The sequence below is a fragment of the Strongylocentrotus purpuratus genome, unplaced genomic scaffold (genome assembly GCF_000002235.5).
Source record: "Strongylocentrotus purpuratus isolate Spur 01 unplaced genomic scaffold, Spur_5.0 spur5_scaffold_14, whole genome shotgun sequence".
In the NCBI taxonomy this organism is placed as follows: domain Eukaryota; kingdom Metazoa; phylum Echinodermata; class Echinoidea; order Camarodonta; family Strongylocentrotidae; genus Strongylocentrotus; species Strongylocentrotus purpuratus.
This window is the reverse complement of record NW_022145599.1, coordinates 34,734,406-34,754,076: the sequence shown is the minus strand read 5'-3', so window position 1 is coordinate 34,754,076 and position 19,671 is coordinate 34,734,406. Positions and strand designations below refer to the sequence as shown.

The 19,671-nt window shown below is 36.0% G+C and overlaps 1 protein-coding gene across 4 annotated transcripts in view; it reads right to left on the bottom strand.

The window, feature by feature from the left end:
* The window catches only part of LOC585875 (protein unc-13 homolog D), a 46,079-nt gene extending 29,219 nt beyond the window's left edge, over positions 1–16,860 (bottom strand). For 2 of the 4 annotated variants that reach the window (XM_030984824.1, XM_030984827.1), the window contains exons 1-7: positions 16,795–16,860; positions 13,494–13,651; positions 11,504–11,597; positions 5,827–5,913; positions 5,003–5,110; positions 3,705–3,764; positions 3,064–3,130 (exon numbers count right to left, since the gene is read on the bottom strand). In XM_030984824.1, the coding sequence (XP_030840684.1) occupies positions 3,064–3,130; positions 3,705–3,764; positions 5,003–5,110; positions 5,827–5,913; positions 11,504–11,597; positions 13,494–13,597 (520 nt within the window). In that variant the 5' untranslated portion in view covers positions 13,598–13,651; positions 16,795–16,860. Of the gene's footprint in view, positions 1–3,063; positions 3,131–3,704; positions 3,765–5,002; positions 5,111–5,826; positions 5,914–11,503; positions 11,598–13,493; positions 13,652–14,555; positions 14,730–16,794 lie in introns of those variants that run through there. The other 2 variants (XM_030984825.1, XM_030984826.1) reach the window with 2 other exon arrangements.
* Between the last annotated feature and the right edge of the window lie 2,811 nt (positions 16,861–19,671).

The window sequence follows — 19,671 nt, the reverse complement described above, 5'->3', positions numbered from 1 at the left end:
ACCCCCCCCCCCCTCTCTCTCTCTCTTTATCTCTCTCTCTCCCTCTCTCTTTCTCTCTTTCTCTCTTCTTCATTTTCTCTCTGTTTCTCCATCTTTCTCCTTTTCTTCCTATCTCTCTCAAACACACTATCAGCAAACATTTCATTGTCTCTATCTTATCACTGCATTCTTCAACAGATACACCAAGAATCCATCTCTATAATACTGAACTAATCCCTTAAGTACTGAGCTGTCATAGCATTGGACTAGAATCTCCATAATTGATTACTATGGATCAATGGGTCAAAGGTAACCATAGCCTGCAAGAAAATGTTTATACATGTGTATCAATAAAACCTGATTCCATTGATAGCCTATTAGGTATTAATCCTACAAACGCTATATTACAATAATGCAATAATAAATCTATGGTTGGCTTTTAAATAAAAATTAAAAAATGAATACAAAAAAAATATATATTGTTTGTTTAAATGGGATCTAAATGCATAAAATCATCAAATTATTCTCAAATTCTCACTCGTCTTCTGCCCTAGTTTCGAAATCCTGCTAGCGTAAACATGTAAACCCGGCCTTGTGTACGTGTATATACCATGCACTGCACCAGCTAGAAACCAGCGAAATTTGGGCAACATTTCCCGGTTTTGAGTTTTGGGGGCGCAGCCGCTTTTTTAAGAGGGGAGGGGGTTAATTCTGACCCACGGACCCATGTTCTGGCATCTAAAGGGCAATACAACATCTATTTTTTTTTGGCCTAGTGTTTATTCAAATTTATACCTGTAATTGAAACTCATGTTATACGTTGTGTCTCTTTTACTTTCCTAGTTTACATGTACTTTTTTTTTCAATTTGTCTGAATATTTTATGTTACTTGCACTGTAAAACCATGTACAATTCAGTCTCTAAGGCTGCCAGTCAACCATCATTGAATTAAATTGAATGGAATTGAAGACTAAATCAAGCTGTCCAAAAGATCTGGCTAAGAGTACACACACAGACATGACCGTAATTAAACAAACATCAGACAAGACGCTTGCATGCACATGTCAGAAAAGAGATGAAATGCAAACACAAGAACCAAAGGTCGATTCTCAGCTCGCTATGTCATTACTCGCCAGAATTATGGTTTAATGTGTATTCTTTGGGTTGACAGTCATCACGCATTTCCATTAGCAAATCAATTAATCTTATCAGTTTAATTGGATTTTATTAAAGTTAACTTTCTTTCGGCTATCCTTATCATAGCTCACTAATTTATTTTTTTAATGACTATGTTAAGATGCCTTCTTAGTTTCTCTCAAAATAAATTTACATGTACATGTTCATCAAGTTATTTTCACAACATAAACAACAGCGGTTGGACTCTGTGTTCATTCATTCAGGATTGAAGGCTTTTGGTAACACCACGTGGAAGCCTATACTAAACAGGTTTCGATCATGATTCCTCACACACTAGGAAACCTACAGAGAACATCTATATTATAGTCCCGAGTTCTGTTTTTAATTTCTGATTTACGCTGCGATGTAGCAAGATGACGTCATTTTGACGATAGGGCACTACTAGTTTTCTGACGAAGCTCAAATCATCGATGAACGCGTTCGCAAATTTGGCCTGACGACAGATGACCCGACGCATGCGCAAAGCACTGAAATGACGTCACATCTTTGACGTCGACTATGTGAACATGACACACGAAGAAAACTTAATATCAGTAGGAGATCACGTTCAGTTATTACGAAGGTGAAGTACGTATGCACACACACTCCTAGTGTAAATTAGATAAAAGCCATTATCTATCTGAAGTACAAATTTTTAAATATTAAACTTTTTTAAATTCATAAAAAAGGTAACATACAATCATGTATTAATGTATGAGTTTATTTAGAAGATGTGATAAGTGCTGTCATTATAAAAAGGAAACATGTCTTAAAATCAGGTCTTAAAGTAAATTGATACCTTTAGACCAACAAGGTATCAAACTGTAAGTTGCTATAATATTAATAACAATCCCTTTTTTCCATTTCTATCTATGTTTCTCCTTATAACCCCCCCCCCCTCCCCTTTCTCTCTCTCTCTCTCTCTTTATTTTCTCTCTCACTCTCTTCATTCATTCTTACCATCCCTATTTCACTTCCTCTTTTTCTCCTCTCTCTCTCTCACTCCCTCCCCCCCCCCCCCCTTCCCCCTCTCTCTCTCTCCCTCTCCCTCCCTCCCTCCCTCCCTCCCTCCCTCCCTCTCCCTCCCTCCCTCCCTCCCTCCCTCCCTCTCCCTCCCTCTCCCTCCCTCCCTCCCTCCCTCCCTCCCTCCCTCCCTCCCTCCCTCCCTCCCTCCCTCTCTCTCTCCCTCTCTCTCTCTTTTCCATACCCCTTCACCTTTTCTCTGTTTAGCACATCAAGACCATGACATTTCTGCCTAACAATCGAGTAGCAATAGGATGCTAGAGCCGATTCGCAATTAACACATAAAATAAAAACGCCTTCTCGTACCGTGGTTAGGAGTGCACTGCAAACACAATACCCATATGCCTTACACTCAGCGATAAATGTAAACAAAGCTCATCCTAAAAATAGTTATTACTCTTATCCTTCTAATCAATTCATTTCATGCCCACGCAAATTAATTATCACACTGTACAACTGTATGCACTCACACATTTATCAAAGGGAAATCATACTATTTGGAAAGGGAGATATGGTGTTTACTCAACACAGGAAACGACTTATCATTTACAATGTACAAAATAGGATTTGGAAACACTTAAGTGCTGATTTGTTTGTTTTCAATTTTCTTAACTAAATTATCAAATTTATCAAAGTGTCATTCACATAACAATTTATCAATATGCATGTCTCACCAAATATTAGAACATGTACACATCAGGCACTAGGGTGCAAAATCAGCAAAATATTCTTCATATTGGAACTCATTCCTCTTATTCCAGAATTGATAATTAGGTTGCGTGGTATGCCATTATGAAATGTATCACTCTTATATTAAATAAACAAGATAAGTCTAAAATGTATAATAATCTTTTCTTATTGTTCCTAACTGAATTCTTTTCTTACCATTTGAGTCTTTTGCCAGCAAACCTTTAGCTGATATTACATCCACAACCATGATTAGAGCAGGTGGCTGTCAAATGTTCAAAGAGAAAGATAGACACAGAGAGAGTATTAGTAAAACTAAGTTAAACAGAGAAAGAGAGAGGGGGGGAAGAGAGGGGGAAGAAATAAATTGATGTACATGTACAAGTACTAATTGGACATTAATGCTCAATTAAATATCAAATCTATGAAATTTTGCAACATAAATAATATAAACAGCCATATTGACATTACTAATATTTCAAAAGCTTTTACCTATATTTAACAGCTTGTTTAGATGCCTAGTTATATGCATTTGGTCTAAATGCTCTTATTGGGTACTTTTAGAAAAGACTAATGACTGATTGTAAACAAGATAACACTGGATAGATGACAAGACATTGTACAATTTACAATATTTTATTAATAATACATGAAGTAAAGAAAAGTGTGATCTTGCTCATCTTCAGGATACAAAGAACTTATAACAAGACAAAGCTTTATACATACCGGTATGTAGCTTTGTGGGAACATACAGGATACATCATCATTGACTGAAACTGTACATGGACTCTCAGGGCTTAATCTATTTCCATTTGAAAATATATCAATGACTAACTTACCAGGCTATTTGACACTCTCTCTAATAGTGCTTCATGTTCTTGGGGATTTACATTCAAGGTCTGTGGAAAAAAAGAAAAGGGGGAAAGAGAGGGTGACGGGAAAGTAATTATGGTTCCTTAACATCCCAGGTACATAATTTGCTAATCACTAACATTATTATTATCATTATCATAATCATCAATTTTGTTCCCACTATTATCCACTATTATCCTCATAATCATCACCTTCATCATAAAATTCATTATCCTTGTCATCAACATCATGATCTTTTTTATCATCATCATTATCATCATCATCATCATCATTACCATCATCATCATCACCATCATCATCATCATCATCATTATCATCATCACCATCGTCATCATCATCATCATCATCACCATCATCATCATCATCATCATCATCACTGTTATCATCACCATCATCATCCCCATTATAAAGAGCAAGTAGACATGTTAGCACATAGAGACGCAAGGATAAATTCAAAAACTCCCACATCATTGAGTAAGTACAGAAATGAAAACAAACAACACACATGAGACAAAAGCACACATCTAAACAAGACAAAAATCTTCTATTTTTCCTAAGAACTAAAAGCATGCCCCATGTCATGACCCCCTCTGACTCCAAACACAGGCCCCTCTGTAAGTCATGGGTTATCCCCAAGGGAATTCTTTCAATTAAATATGGGCGTACAAGACATTTCCTGCACAAATCAGAATCTAAGCAGTCCAACTCACACAAACGTACAATGCAGTAACCACTACGGTATTCATACATAATTATGTAAATGTACTGTTACAAAATATCATATTTTCACCATGCTATAAAAATGATTTCAAAAGCAACATGAAACCAGACAATGACATTGCAAACTGGTTTCCTGTATGCTCTGCCTCATCCTGAATTAAAAAGTGGCAACCACACGCACAAATGATGACAACAAAAACTCAAATGCCAGTAGATAGACTGTTTCCAAACCACTCTACAAAATGTAAATAATGAAATTAATACATGAAAATCAGGATTGTCTCTCATCATTATTCAGCGTTGTCATACCTTGAAATGAATTGGTAAAAGGGGCTTTCTCTTACATAGTAATTCCTATAACAATCCTGTTAGAAACTACTAATTAATAACTGCAAAGTCCCAATTAATAACTGCAAAGGCACTCAGATCGAGCAGTATTTATTATGACCAATCAGCCTAACCTGTGTAAATAAAGCAATCTTATGATATTTAACTTGTAGATTTTATGAATTACACTCTGTTTATATACATGTATAATTCTCACCTCTTGTGCATACTTAAAGAGCTGAGCATTAGGCAGGTCTTTCATCTCATAGTTCACCCCGAGTCTCTGGTTGATCGTGATGAGAGCAGATTTGTAGAAGAACTCAGCCTACAAAGACCATACAGAAACTTCTCAAAGAAAATGTCTTATAAATCATTCATTCATTCATTCAACATGGTTGATACAGGCTGGCAAATTTGGAGGGAAAAAATGTCAATATAATTGACATTGGCAGTTAAAATAGAAGTGATCCAAAAATGACTTTTATCACTAATGAATCAAATTTATCATGATTTCTAAATGTTTTCAGGCAAACTTGAGTTTATGAAGAAAAAGTGAAAAAAATACGAGTACCGGTATACACCTGTACATGTACATGTATGTATAACAGTATAAAAACCTTAAGCCTGTTCACGGTTTAGAAGTAATACATGATACAAGTTATGAGATAATTTTTAAATGATTATCCTATTCAGCATGTGCTACTTTATATCAACATCCTTCTTTTGTCAAATTAAACAATGGAGCTTAGGAAATGGGATAGACATAGAAACAAAACCATCACTTCCTCATCCTCAAACTCTAATAAATCATCTTCTTCACATATGAGGGTAACTTTTTTTTTATGGGGGGGGGGGGAGAGGGTGGGTATAACATATGTAAATATTCTCAGCAAAATATCAAGTTGTTGGTTACATTTGGTTACATTGATGCAACTACTTGCTAAACCGAGTAGATCGAGAAATAAAGACTAATACTTTCTAGGAAGAAAGTACTTAAAAGGATACAAAGTGATTATTTTGTATCCCTTCTGTATACAATACCTCTTTGTGAGTTGGACGGGAAATGTCTTTATAGATGCCCCTACACTGGGTGAAATCGATGGCAGAGTTGTTGTTTGCTGATGAATCCTAAACAAAACAAACATAAATAGAAGATCAATGTTATTTAAACAAAGAAACACAATGAACCTGCAAGTACATGTACAGGCAGGTATTGATTTTTTGTCACAGAATGATGAAGGGCAAAATGGTGTCAGGAAATTAGGTTTGCAATTGTATACTGGCATGAAATGTTTTGAGGGTAAAGACATGCACACTACATGAACAAAGGTGGTATTCATTTTAAGGCAAATAAGTTAAGTGTCAACAGTAAGTTTCAGTAAAAGGATTTACAATTGCCTTTGAGGGATATTACAAAGGAGAATCTCGTGAATTAACACTTTCTCTGGCGGGCAAAAGCATCACACAAACATCTACCAGTCGGTCTTCTGGTAAATTCTTAAGTCAATTTTAGTTTCACTTTAGAAAGAACTTTGGGAGATTTAGACATAGCACATGATAATGATAATATTTTGGTAATAATATCTGTAAAGTGCTTAGAGGTTGTATGTCGTCTTAAAAATAAAATCTAGATAATTATTATCAATAATAATAATGATAATAATGATAAAAATAATAATAATAATATCAATAACAATAATAATAAAGATAATAAAGATGAATTAAAGATGAATTAAAGATAATAATAAAGATAATGATAAAAGTAATAGTAATAATAATGATCATACTCTTTTCTTGTATATATGCACTTTGTGTCAAACGAAGATGCGCTTTATAAAATAATGTAATATTATTATCATTATTGTTGTTATTATTATTATAGTGCATACACATATTGTCCTTCTGCGCTTCCAAAGAGCTTTAGAAATTCTACCCCTGGATGAATCTGGCTATTGATTCATACAGTATACTGGTGTGGAACCCCCAACATATATACTGTACATATGACATGTACACCTGTACATGGACAGATCAAAACAGGAATTATTTATTTGTCCCTGAAGGCTCGTTCAGATATGAAGCGTTAAACCGCAACATTTTTATAACTTACTGAATGGCAACTGCGCGCAACAAAGACCTTTTGTTTTCTTTTAATACAGCTGTGTTTAATACAGAAAATGTTAAGTGTCAAGTGTATTACCGTAGTTACAAATGTACAAGTCTTCTTTTTTTTGTAACACAGCGGTATACCACCTCATATCTAAAATGAGGCTTTACACATAGCTAGGGCAAATACAGTGTCAATATACGTAAATGCATAGCTATAATGTGAAAGAGTTGTATTTGTCAAGAGTAGCAGTGTATTGACAGTGGTATCTCATCAAATAAAATGGTTTGTTAGGAAATAGAGCAGAAGATCTTTTGTGAATGTAAACAAAAACCACATGGAATTTAAACAAATTGATTTGAGAAATAGTAGACTATGTGTACAATGTACATGGTATCAAGGCAAATATTGACCTGTACTGGTGTATTGTGAAAAGTCTGCAGTTATACATTAACTGTGAAGGAAAATACTGGGGATCACAAATAACCTTTCACATAACATCACTATAGGGCGCTCCACAAAGTCTATACTAATTCTTTGGTGTTTTTTTCTAGGCCTTGATGCATTGGACCAATCAGAACGTTTGGAGGTACATGGTTTAATTTTAGGGGTCTACATGTACAGTTTGTACACTGTACATGTATGTGTCATACAACTTATATGTTTATTATACACATGTATGTTTGTGTTGAGAGCTGAATATAAACATGTACAGTACATGTACAAAGTGAACACTGTTGATTTTAGTTCACTCAATATTTACAATTTCACAAGAATTTAAGCAAACAAGGACAAATGAAAGATATGAACTGTTTTCAATGAGATCCTTAGATGCACCGGTACTTGAAATTTTGAATCCCAGCTACATGTTCTGAAATGTTGGTAATCCTTTTATTCTGAGATTAGACTATAAAATGCCACTAGTGGATTAATTTAGATGCACAGTGTACACATAATAATTTATAAATAAAAACTTAAAATTAACATACATGTGAGATGTGAACATCACTTTTATGAGTTGGTGAAATAAAATTTAAAAGAAATTTAAATAACTTTCTTTACTTTTCAACTTTCTGGTCAAAAGATTAGATAGTTGATTTTTGTATAGTCTCTTTTAGATTTGTACAAAAAGGTACATGCAGAACGATTGCTATTTCCATTTTTGGGACACTTTCCATTTAAACAGTTGTTACTGCTTCCTCTATATTTCCTGAGCAAGTGCAACCACTTAAAGTGTTTTCCTTTACGGAAATGATCTTTGAAGAAGGAAAAAGATATAGAATTCTTTCATTTGATGGGTATAATCAATAAAGAAGCATTAATTGGTTTCAGTTTCTGCCCCTGTATTGGTGTATTGGAATTGTGCCAGTAGAGAAATATGTTTTGAAGTATACAAGAGTTCCAATATTCCACTTTATTTGGGCCAAAAAGTGTCAAATCACTCAAATGTGAAAATTTGTTTCTCTCTCTCTCTCTCTCTCTATCTCATCTTTCTCTTTCTTTTTCTTTGTTCTTTTTTTTTCTTCTTCCTTTCATTCATTTGTTCCTTTATGCTTTTTCCACATTAATGTTTTCATAGATCTATCACTCTCTTTGGGTTTGCATATATTTTTTATATTTTTTATATCTACTTGCTTCTTCCTGATGTGGCCGCATAGAGAGTTGGACAGATTCATACCAGTTAGCTGAGATTACTGCCTTATTGCGCATTGAAGATATACAAACTGAGGTATTGTATATATATATAGGAGGAAATACAGAGTAAAATGCAGCAAAATGATCCAGGAAAAGGTTGTAAAACCTGGGCATATTTCTCACAGGCACACAGTGGGATTGAGAGCAGATCAAATCACTGTTTGACATTCATACTTGATTTCCTGTGCAAAGTTTGTGATGATTGATTGGAGATATTTTCTTTTTTTTAAAGAGGCACAACCTCCAAAGTCTTATTGTTTTCTTTCTTCACTTTTTCATGTTTACAAACAAATGGTTCCAGCATGCTTTATCCTACATAATTACAGTAGGCCTGTCTTCATCAGCTCGAGTTTGCCAAATAACCAGCTATTTTCAGATTCTGGGTATTATCCTGAAGCTCAAAGTTGCGTCCTCACCAGACCTACATGTATACGCTCATGAATCACAGACTAGCTCGGACGGGCACAATTTAGCCTGCTATTTCCAAAATATCCCTTAAATTTTCTTGACCAAATATCCCGCTAATTGCAACTGCGGGCTGATGAGGACGCTAATTAGCTGGATAATTTGCGGTTGGGATAGTTAAAATAGCGGGTTATTTGGCAAACTCGAGCTAGTGAAGACAGGCCTAGTGAGATTAGTCGGGTAATGTTTAACTACAGTATATACAGTACATTGCTCCATAGATTATTCATACAAATTGTTAAAGCCCCAGTCCCATATAAAGCCGGACCAGCACGGACGAGCACGGACCACTCCGGACCATCCCGGACCATGGTCTGGGGTGATCCGGGATGGTCCGGGATGTTTTGTTCAAAAAATCGCAACCGCCGACCGTCTCCCCGGACCCAACACAGTACCACTACGGACCGCCCCGGACCGTCCGGGCATAGCCCCGGCAGCAGTACAGATCATTCCAGACCCAGCACGGAGCCGCCACGGACTGTCCCGGACCACCCCGGTGCCAACACGGTGCCAACACGGATGACACCGGACCATCCCGGTGCCAACACGGATCATCCCGGGGCGTTCCGGGATGATCCGTGTTGGCACCGGGATGGTCCGGGATCATCCGTAGGGGCGCCGGGGTGATCCGGGGTCAATAACTCACTCCCGGACTGCCACGGATCAACACGGACCGCCCCGGCGCCACTACGGATGACCCCGGACCCAGCACGGTGGCTACACGGATCACCCCGGATCAAACTATTGTCCCGGACCGTCCCGGACCACCCCGGCAGTTTTTGACGGTCAAAAACATCCGGGGTCGACTCCCGGACCGCCCAGGACCATCCAGGACCATCCAGGACCATCCAGGACCACCCCGGTGCCAACACGGTGTCAACACGGACCGAATCCCGGATCACCCCGGATGGGGTCCGGGATGGTCCGGGACGATCCGGGACGTATATGGGACTGTAGCTTAATGCTCAAGCATGAACCAAACCTTCTAGATATTTAAACGAAAATTAATAGGGTAGTATTAACATTTTTGAGAAAATGCAAGATGTGTACCAGATTTCAGATCTGTTTTTATTTTTAAGAAATAGAAACCAATGAACTGTAGAATGGTTAGATCTGAAAAGAAGATTAATACCAATTATCTGGATAGAAGATACACAAATATATCCTTCATGTTTTGTTCAAATCAGGAACCATGAAAAACCCAGACACAGCAAGGGTTTCATGGAAAATCCTTTCAAGGTTCATTATAGAAGAGGACTAGCTAGCAAAGTATAAAAGTAAAATATTGTTTTCATCCAAGCATCCAACTGGGTTTGAACAGTTCTTGGCCAGACTCACAATTTGCAAACCTCAGCAAGGTTTGTTTGATTCTTATAAAAACATCTATACATTTGGCAATCTCCACTTACCCACTCATGAATGCAAATTGACAAAAGTGAAAACAGTTATAACTACTTTAAACAGTTCCACTAAGCTCCATTTGTTCCTACATGTAGTAGAAAGGGGTGGTCTTGCTTAGCCATTAAAATACAGTTGTCAGAATATGTGTACAGACGACCTGACACAAGTATTCTTCGTGATTGTCAGTTTATCCATAACTTTGTGCACATGTGCTGGTTACAGTCAAGCATGTCTTAGTGGCCTGCTCATTTTTAGATCCGCTATCAATAAGGCCTGAAGAAAAAAAAGATGTTGTATTAATTGCCCTTTGCGACCTACCAAAAAATCTTGAAATCTACGTCTGGCTTTTAAAAAAAAAATAATGTTTTTTAGCGAGATAAAAATATTAAAGCATTAAAAACTGAGAAATATCAGCCCAAAGAGGGAGAAGAAAAGAAGAAAAAAAACTTTAAAAAAAAAGGATTTCCGACAAACCAACCCATGTTTTGGCACCTAAAGGGCAATACAACATCTTGTTTTATAAAGGCCTAATAGTAATGGGCATCTACATGATATCTCCTTCTAGGAAGAAATTTTTGTTGTCGAACCTGTCTGGAAAGGCAAGTCATCTTTCCATTTCCCTTGGGTTACCTTGCTATAGAGGTCTGACTGTCAAATACTCTCTAGGCCTGTCTTCATCAGCTCAAGATTGCCAAATAGCTAGCTATTTCTGATTTGGGAAATAATCCTGAAGTTACAAATCGCGTCTTCATCAGCTCGAGACTTGACCTCAAAACTTGAAACTAGAGATATTTTGCTCAGGGTTAGCGCATACAGAAGTGCGAGTCTTCGGACTGGTGAAGACACACCGGACAAACAGCGGGATATTTTGCAAACTAGCCCAAGATATCTTGGGATGATTATCTCGACCAAATATCCTGCCAATTGCAACTGCAGGCTAATGACGACGCAAATTAGCTGGATAATTTGCGATCGGGTTAGTTAAAATAGCTGGCTATTTGGCAATCTCAAGCTGATGAAGGTGGGCCTTCTGTAAATGCTTCGACTTACCTGAATGGGTTTGAATGTATCTTGGCCAGCCTCTCCGTCAGCAAACCTCAAGGCTATAAACTGTTCAAAGAACTTGCCATCCATAGCAGCGACTCTGCAGAGGAGAAAATTCCATTGTCCATCAAAAAGCCAAAATCCACATAAAATAAATTTACATATATGTATCAGTGACTTTTTTTAGGTAGAAATATCAATCAAATCATTCCTTCCTACACTTGCAATTCTTTTTATACAAGCCAAAAATAAAATCAGATGTGGTATAGTTTTGTATAGTTTTTTCCTCTTTTTTAATATTATGTATTAGCAGTAATAATCTATTCGTAATAACTTCTAACCAATCCCATGGTCTGTTCACTCTGATCACCAAAGGATAAGAAAGACTAAAACATGACTTGGATGATGTTCTATAAGAAAAATCTGATTCCAAGAATGAAATAAATAAATCTGCATACAGTTCTTACATGTACATACCCTTACAAAATATAAACATACTTTACACAAAATATAGAAAATCTGATGCACATGATCATTAATAATGACAATCATCTTTGCTGCAGATCAAATAGTGTAAATACCCTAAAGGGACAAGGTGACAAATGGATATATATTGAATTGAATTGATATCTTACCCAAGAGGACAAATTTCAGGACAAAGTAAACTACACTTTCTGGCTACATAATCCAAAATATTACCCATTGTGAGAGAGAACATTCAAGAAAATAAAAGTATAAAGATGAATGCACATCAATCAATTAGCGATTAACTGATTGATTCAGTACTGGCATGCTCCTGTTTTCAAATCCAAGTGAGCACTCTAGAGATACACACATACATGTACATTTTTGTAAATGATCACCGGACATATCTTGTAATAGACCACATTTTTAGAAATGCTGAAAGATAATATTTCACATTAATCCAGGTGGATAAATAACTTTAATTAATGAAAGCTCCATGCTAATTATCATGTGATCATGATGTATATATTAGCATGGCCATTTGAGGGATATTGGATAAAGGAGGGAGGGTGCTTTTCCTGACCACAATGGAGAAACTATTTTCAACTCCTAAAGGGTCATTTGCCTAATTACCCTGCCCCTTGCCACCTCAGTGTGAAGCCTTGCTTTAATTAATTAGTTCCTAGATTAGCTATCATATACAGCTACATTGCATTTGATAGTCATTTAATATTGCAATAGAATGATGATTAACAGACAACAGTGTTTTTAATCTGTCAGGTATACGGTACCTAAATAATTGAGCTAAAAATTGCACTAATTTCAAATCGTATAATTTGCCTTAACTTGACTTCTTAATGTACATGTATCTACAAAAAAATAAACTCCTGTTCTAAACAATCAGCTATAGAAACATAATGTACATGTAGCATACCCAAGAGACATCTCCTGCAATTGTTTTATTAACCCAGCAATTGCCAGGTACCCATTTACACCTGGGTGAAGAGTGGCAAATGTAGATTAATGTCTTGCCAATGGATGTTGGTGCTAGGTTGGATTTCAAACCATCAACCCTTAAGTGCATGAACCACCATACCCCCCCCCCCCGACACCTCCACAATGCACTCAGTAAAGTTCATAAAGGCAAATTCCCAAAAAGCATTCATAAAAAGCATACACCACAAATGATCAGTCACTTTCGCTGCTCTCTTGAATATCGATATCCTCATCACCATCATCATCATATTTATGCATATACAGTACCACAAATGTTCAGTCACTTACTTTTCGCTGCTCTCTTGAATATCAATATCCTCATCACCATCATCATCATATTAAAGCATACACCACAAATTTTCAGTCACTTACTTTTTACTGCTCTCTTGAATATCAATATCCTCATCACCACATCATCATATTAAAGCATACACCACAAATGTTCTGTCACTTACTTTTCGCTGCTCTCTTATCGATATCCTCATCACCATCATCATCCTATTTAAGCATACACCACAAATGTTCTGTCACTTACTTTTCGCTGCTCTCTTGTATATCGATATGCTCATCCTCATCGACATCCGCATCCTTCTCCACTATGTGGTAAATGGATTGACTCCTTCCTCTCCGTCGAATCATCTCTAAGCCGTCTTGACTATGCAGTCATAGAAGAAGTTTCACAAATCTGCCAATCTGGATATCAAAAGAGAAAAAAAGGGAAGATTTAGTCATGGATATACCATCAAACTATAATTAATGATTAAATTGTAGTACATGAAATGACTTCTTGATCCCCCTGCATCACCTGAATCACATCTAATGCAGTGTTTTTAAAAATTTAAAAACACTATTACATGTACTTTCTGTGCCTCCTGTAAAAACATGATGTGTATGTCTTGACTAGTTATACAACGTAGATAAGATAGTATTTGAAATCATATTAGAAAATTGAAGGATGAAAAAAGAATTGGTTAGAGGAGAGACAACACACATGTACATGTAGCGTTGTAAAACATGGATGTGTTACCTATCAACCTACTTGCCTGCAATTGTAACTGAGCCCGAAAAAAATGTCAATTTTAAATCCCTTTGAAAATACGGACACGTTATAGCAGTGATTGGCCGAGAGCTAAACTTTTTGAAGAACCCCATTGGTCAATGACTAAAATATTGCTAAAATTAGAGTGAAAATGACCCAAATTATTACATTTACAATAAATCTAATTCTTTTGTACTGTACAAGTAGCATAAAAAAGGCATCCAATTAAAAAGTGAAAGCCTAAAAGTAAACAAGAGCATACAATATAAATGTTAAAAATAGATGCATCATCTGTGACAAACATCAATTAACATGTGTTAAGCCTGAAAATAAACCACAAATGGATTACAAGATTTAATCTGTGACAAGCATCAACAATATTAAGGACAAACAAACACACACACACAAAAAAAAATATTACACTGTACAGATTTTTTTTAATAGCATGTACTGGTAGTTACTTAAGTTATTAATTTAGGTTAAGCAAATACATATTTTTATGATCATAGATTAAACAGATCATGAGAGATTTAATTTAGTGATGTCACTAATACTCACACTCTCAGAGTCAAACTGTGCTGCTTGTCAATGGATATATAAAAATAATTTGTTGTTGAGCAATTTTTACATCCGGTAATGGTTGATGCTCCTGTACACAGATAATCTCTGATTTCCTGCTAAATTTCATTCCAGCTCCGATTCCAAAACCATGTAAGAAACGGTCATAAATCAACCTTATGGCTGAAAATGTAAACTACCATGCTTTCTGTCTTTATCAGACTGATGTACAAAGTTATACATTGTACCACCATGAACTATGTCAGATCGGTGTAATTTGAGAATTAAATGCTGGTATTTAGAAACGGATGGCCTACTATTGCCATGGACTTGGCATTGCTTTATACTTCTCAGAACTCTAGAATCTGGTTGCCTGATCAAAGCAGGTTTTCTGGCTGTTTCGATTTTCTTTTGTTTCACCCGAATTGACCAGATTATGACTTTGCAAACATCAGGATGTGATGTCATCAGCAGTAACAGGACTTTGTAAACAAACCTCATGTATGACTGTACATAATGGTAGAATCAATGAACCCAGACGTAAAGCACACCTACATACCGTACACCTCTCACCAAATGACCCTTGACCAGTGACAAACTTGTTTAAGTGTTTTTTGGTAAATGTAGGCTATTAACATTTATGAACACAGTGCCTTATAAATACCAAGAAATCTGTTAGATCATAATAAAAATGAACACTTTATTCACTGGAATTGGAAAGCCTAGCCCTATAGATGCTTAAACATTTTCAACTAAAAATGAAATTACTTGTTCTTCAATTGTAAAATGTTCTTTTTTTTAATTTTGAAAAAATATTTAAGTCATAAACCGTTCGGCTGAACCTATATTTTCATTTGAAATTAACTACAGTATTAGTATTACTTAGTCAGTGTTAAAGCAGGCTATCATTGATATCAGGATGTAATGAGAGTCAACACTATCAGAAACTAGAATAAAATGCAATTAATGCATCGTGTACATGTACATGTAGTTCAGCTAGTGCGTCAATAGCCAAACCACAACACTCTACATTAAATGCATGCTTGGATAAAACATTCCGATAGAAAATCACCTACACTGTACATTCAGTATTGAACTTTATCAAAAGTTCTCTTAAATCAAAGCCATTATAACAATTTTTTCTTCTGATTGGATCTCTTTCCCCCCCCCCCCCCCCCCCCTTTTACTTTCTTTTCTTCTTTTAATTACTTTCATCTTTTTTGCAAAAAAAAATATTGAGCCCTGCACATAGATATGTACAACTGTTAAAACTTATTTGAGTGTATATTTCTCTATGGAACTTTGATCTTTGAGCCTGACTAGGTCTAGGTCTAAAAACAAAAATGAACCTCAAGAAGCTAGTGTATATGTACTTCTTCTAGACAACATGATCATGCATAACCTGCAATGAATTAATATATTCAACATCATTGAGATATGTACAATGTATATAATACATTAGCTTTTGAAATAACAAAACAAAACAAAACAAAGAAAATAGAAGTGTCAATGAACTTTTAAAGTCTAAGTTGTAGTCTAAAGTCAAAAGACTCTACTAAAAAATACATGTATGATGTACAACGTAGGCTGACAAACTATTACTAGATTATAACTGTTGAAGTACAAATAGACTTTTATGACATTTTTTCATTCATGAATACAAACCGATAATTCATAATATTTACATGGTCCCATATTTCTGTTTTGAAAATAAACTAGGCTATTAATTTGTATTATAAGAAAACTAAACTGTAATTGTGTTTGTAAACAGTAACACCAAAGTAACACTTGCCCAAGGCCAAGTAAACCCAAAACCTTCAAATTCGATTTCAAATATCTTTTGCACTGTTAATTCTCACACCATTGAAAGTGGCGTAAGTCAGAAATTTCATTCAATAAATTTCAAGATTTGGCTCTGTCGTCCAACGATTCGACACGATCTAGATAAGCTTTCACAAACTTTTTAGAGCTGCACCAATCCCGACCTTCTCAGACGAACCAATTTGGCCGCGCCACCGGCCCAGTCAGCGTCAACCCACGGGCCGCGAGCCCCGAGAGCGAGTGACAAGTGTCCGTAGACTTCGAAGTTAAAAACGGGATATTTTTAACTTCAAAATACTGTTCATTACACCTTTAATATGACATATTCTGTTTCGTTTATATATAAACATCAAAACTGAACTATAATTAAAGTATATAATCAGACTGTAGCATAAGCTAAAGTGGGATAAAAACTTACATAATGCGTCGATCGGTATCGGAATGCTTCTCTTACAATCACGTAACCACGAAATCCTACGGAAAATTGTTAGTGCAGTGCATGCAGTGAAGGCCGCATCCCGCCGCGCCCACCAGGGGCACTCTCCGCCCTCCTCGAGCCTCTCTCCCGTCCCATCCGTATTTCAAGGTGCAGATTAAAAAGGCTGGTGGGTTATGGGTCTGGATCCCTCCTCTTTTTTTGCTTGAAGATGTCATACAGTAGGTTTTCATGTCTTTGACCCATTCCCCCCCCCCCCCCATTCCCACCTTCTATGGGGATGAATAACTATTATTAATCTATTTATTATTCTTTTAGTCAACTGGCATGTCAGCATTTGAGGCAATTAGTCGGACATGCAGCTCGATCCTCCTATATTTTTTATCCTAAATTAATTATTTTAAATTTAAATATTTTCTGTTTTAGGACAACTTTCCTATTTTTAAGTTTTGTTTTCACTGATCTTTGAAACATGAAAGGATAAGTTATGATGTGCCTAAACAAAAGTATACTCATTGTATGAACAAGTCTCTTGTTAATGGGGGGGGGGGGGGGGGGGTAATGCATCTCTAACTTTACTTTCATAAACTAAGACATTGGGAAATCTTTATAAGAAAAGCACATTATAATAAGAGATAAGAAAATGCTTTTGGATGTATGGTCATATCCCATGCACTTTGCCAAAAGCAATTAACAGCAACTGTTTTTAATTAGTATAAGTTTGATATGCATGCAGTTCCCTTTTGATGAATGTGTATAAGACCCATTTGAGTATTTTTTTTTGCATTAATTATAAGAGAGGCCAGTTGCATAAACTATTGATGGTAACTTTGCAATCAACTTTATCAGCTACCATGGCAACATCACTAAATAGCCAATCAAATCAGTTTCATTCACTATGAATATGACTGACAAAGAAAGCGGACAAAATATATAGTTCCTCAGGTAGACAAAGGAACATCCCTTCACTGCTATTATGTCAGGGAATAATTTGCCTCAATTTTTTTGATTAGCAATTTCAGCTGATGGATAAATATTTCAAATGAAATTCTGTACATTTCTATGGAAGAAAACTGCTACACAAAAGATATTTTGTATAGCAGTCATGCAAAAATGCATAGCAAATTGCGATGCGATACCAGGAAAATTATTCCCTGTATGTAAAAAAATGTGTAGAACAGGTGTCACATGCATATTCACTTTTTACATAATAGCAGTGAAGGGATGTTCCTTCGTCTACCTGAGGAACTGTATATTTTGTCCGCTTTCTTTGTCAGTCATATTCATAGTGATTGGAAGTTACCATTATAATGGCAAAGTTACTATCAATGGTAATTTGCATACCATTGATTGATGAGAGTCGACTGGCCCAGGCCACTTTCCATTCTCTACACCTTCCCCCCCAGGACCAAAATCCAATTGAAACCAGTTGAAATCTCCAACTGGTTTCAATTGGTTTCAACTGGTTTCAATTGGTTTTAATTGGTTTCAATTGGAATATAAAATTTCCAGTTGAAACCAATTGCCGAACTGGAAAATATTGTTATGGGTACTCATTTCCAGTTCAAACCAATAAGAAGTGCAACTGGAACCAGTAAGGTAATTTTTCCAGTTACTCGATCAATTGGTTCCAGTTAGAATTCATTTCCAGTTACCCAACTGGTTCCAGTTAGCATTCATTTCCAGTTAGAAGTCATTTCCAGTTACCCAACTGGTTCCAGTTAGAATTCATTTCCAATTACCCAATTGGTTCCAGTTAGAAGTCATTTCCAGTTACCCAACTGGTTCCAGTTAGCATTCATTTCCAGTTAGAAGTCATTTCCAGTTACCCAACTGGTTCCAGCCTCATTTCCAGTAACCCAACCGGTTCCAGTTAAAATTCATTTCCAGTTACCCAACTGGTTCCAGTTAGCATTCATTTCCAGTTAGAAGTCATTTCCAGTTACCCAACTGGTTCCAGTTAGAATTCATTTCCAGTAACCCAACTGGTTCCAGTTAAAATTCATTTCCAGATACCCAACTGGTTCCAGTTAGCATTCATTTCCAGTTAGAAGTCATTTCCAGTTACCCAACTGGTTCCAGTTAGAATTTATTTCCAGTTACCCAACTGGTTCCAGTTAGAAGTAATTTCCAGTTACCCAACTGGTTCCAGTTAGAATTCATTTCCAGTTACCAAATTGGTTCCAGTTAGCATTCATTTCCAGTTAGAAGTAATTTCCAGTTACCCAACTGGTTCCAGTTAGAATTCATTTCCAGTTACACAATTGGTTCCAATTGGAAATATTTCCAGTTACCCAACTGGATCCAATTGAAACCAGTTAATTTGCATATTATCTGCTTGTGTGCAGATCAATGTTTTATGTAATTTATTTTGATTTACAATGTACTTATTAATTAATTTTCATTTGCAAGTAATGCATTTGTTTTAGATAAATATAAAGATTAATTAGCAATGATAAGCATGTTCATTAGTAACATATTTTTGTAATTACACAGATTAAAAGTTGATTAGTAAAACACTAACCATGTACAAAATACATCAAATACAAACATATATAATGGCAATGCCATCCTTGTTAAGTATATTATATGGTCTGCATATTATAATGCCTTTTACATTGTACTTAATGTAGATACATATAACAATGCTTCTGTGTTGACATGAGCGATAATTAGTGCAAGAGCTAATTAACTTATAACTAATTAAGTTTATGCCAACTGTAAGTTTCAATTGGATCCAACTGAAACCAACTGAAACCAGTTGAAACCAATTGAAACCAATTGAAGCCAACTGGTTTCAATAGGGAAATTGGAACAACTGGTTCCAGTTGAAACCAATTAGGCAACTGGAACCAGTTG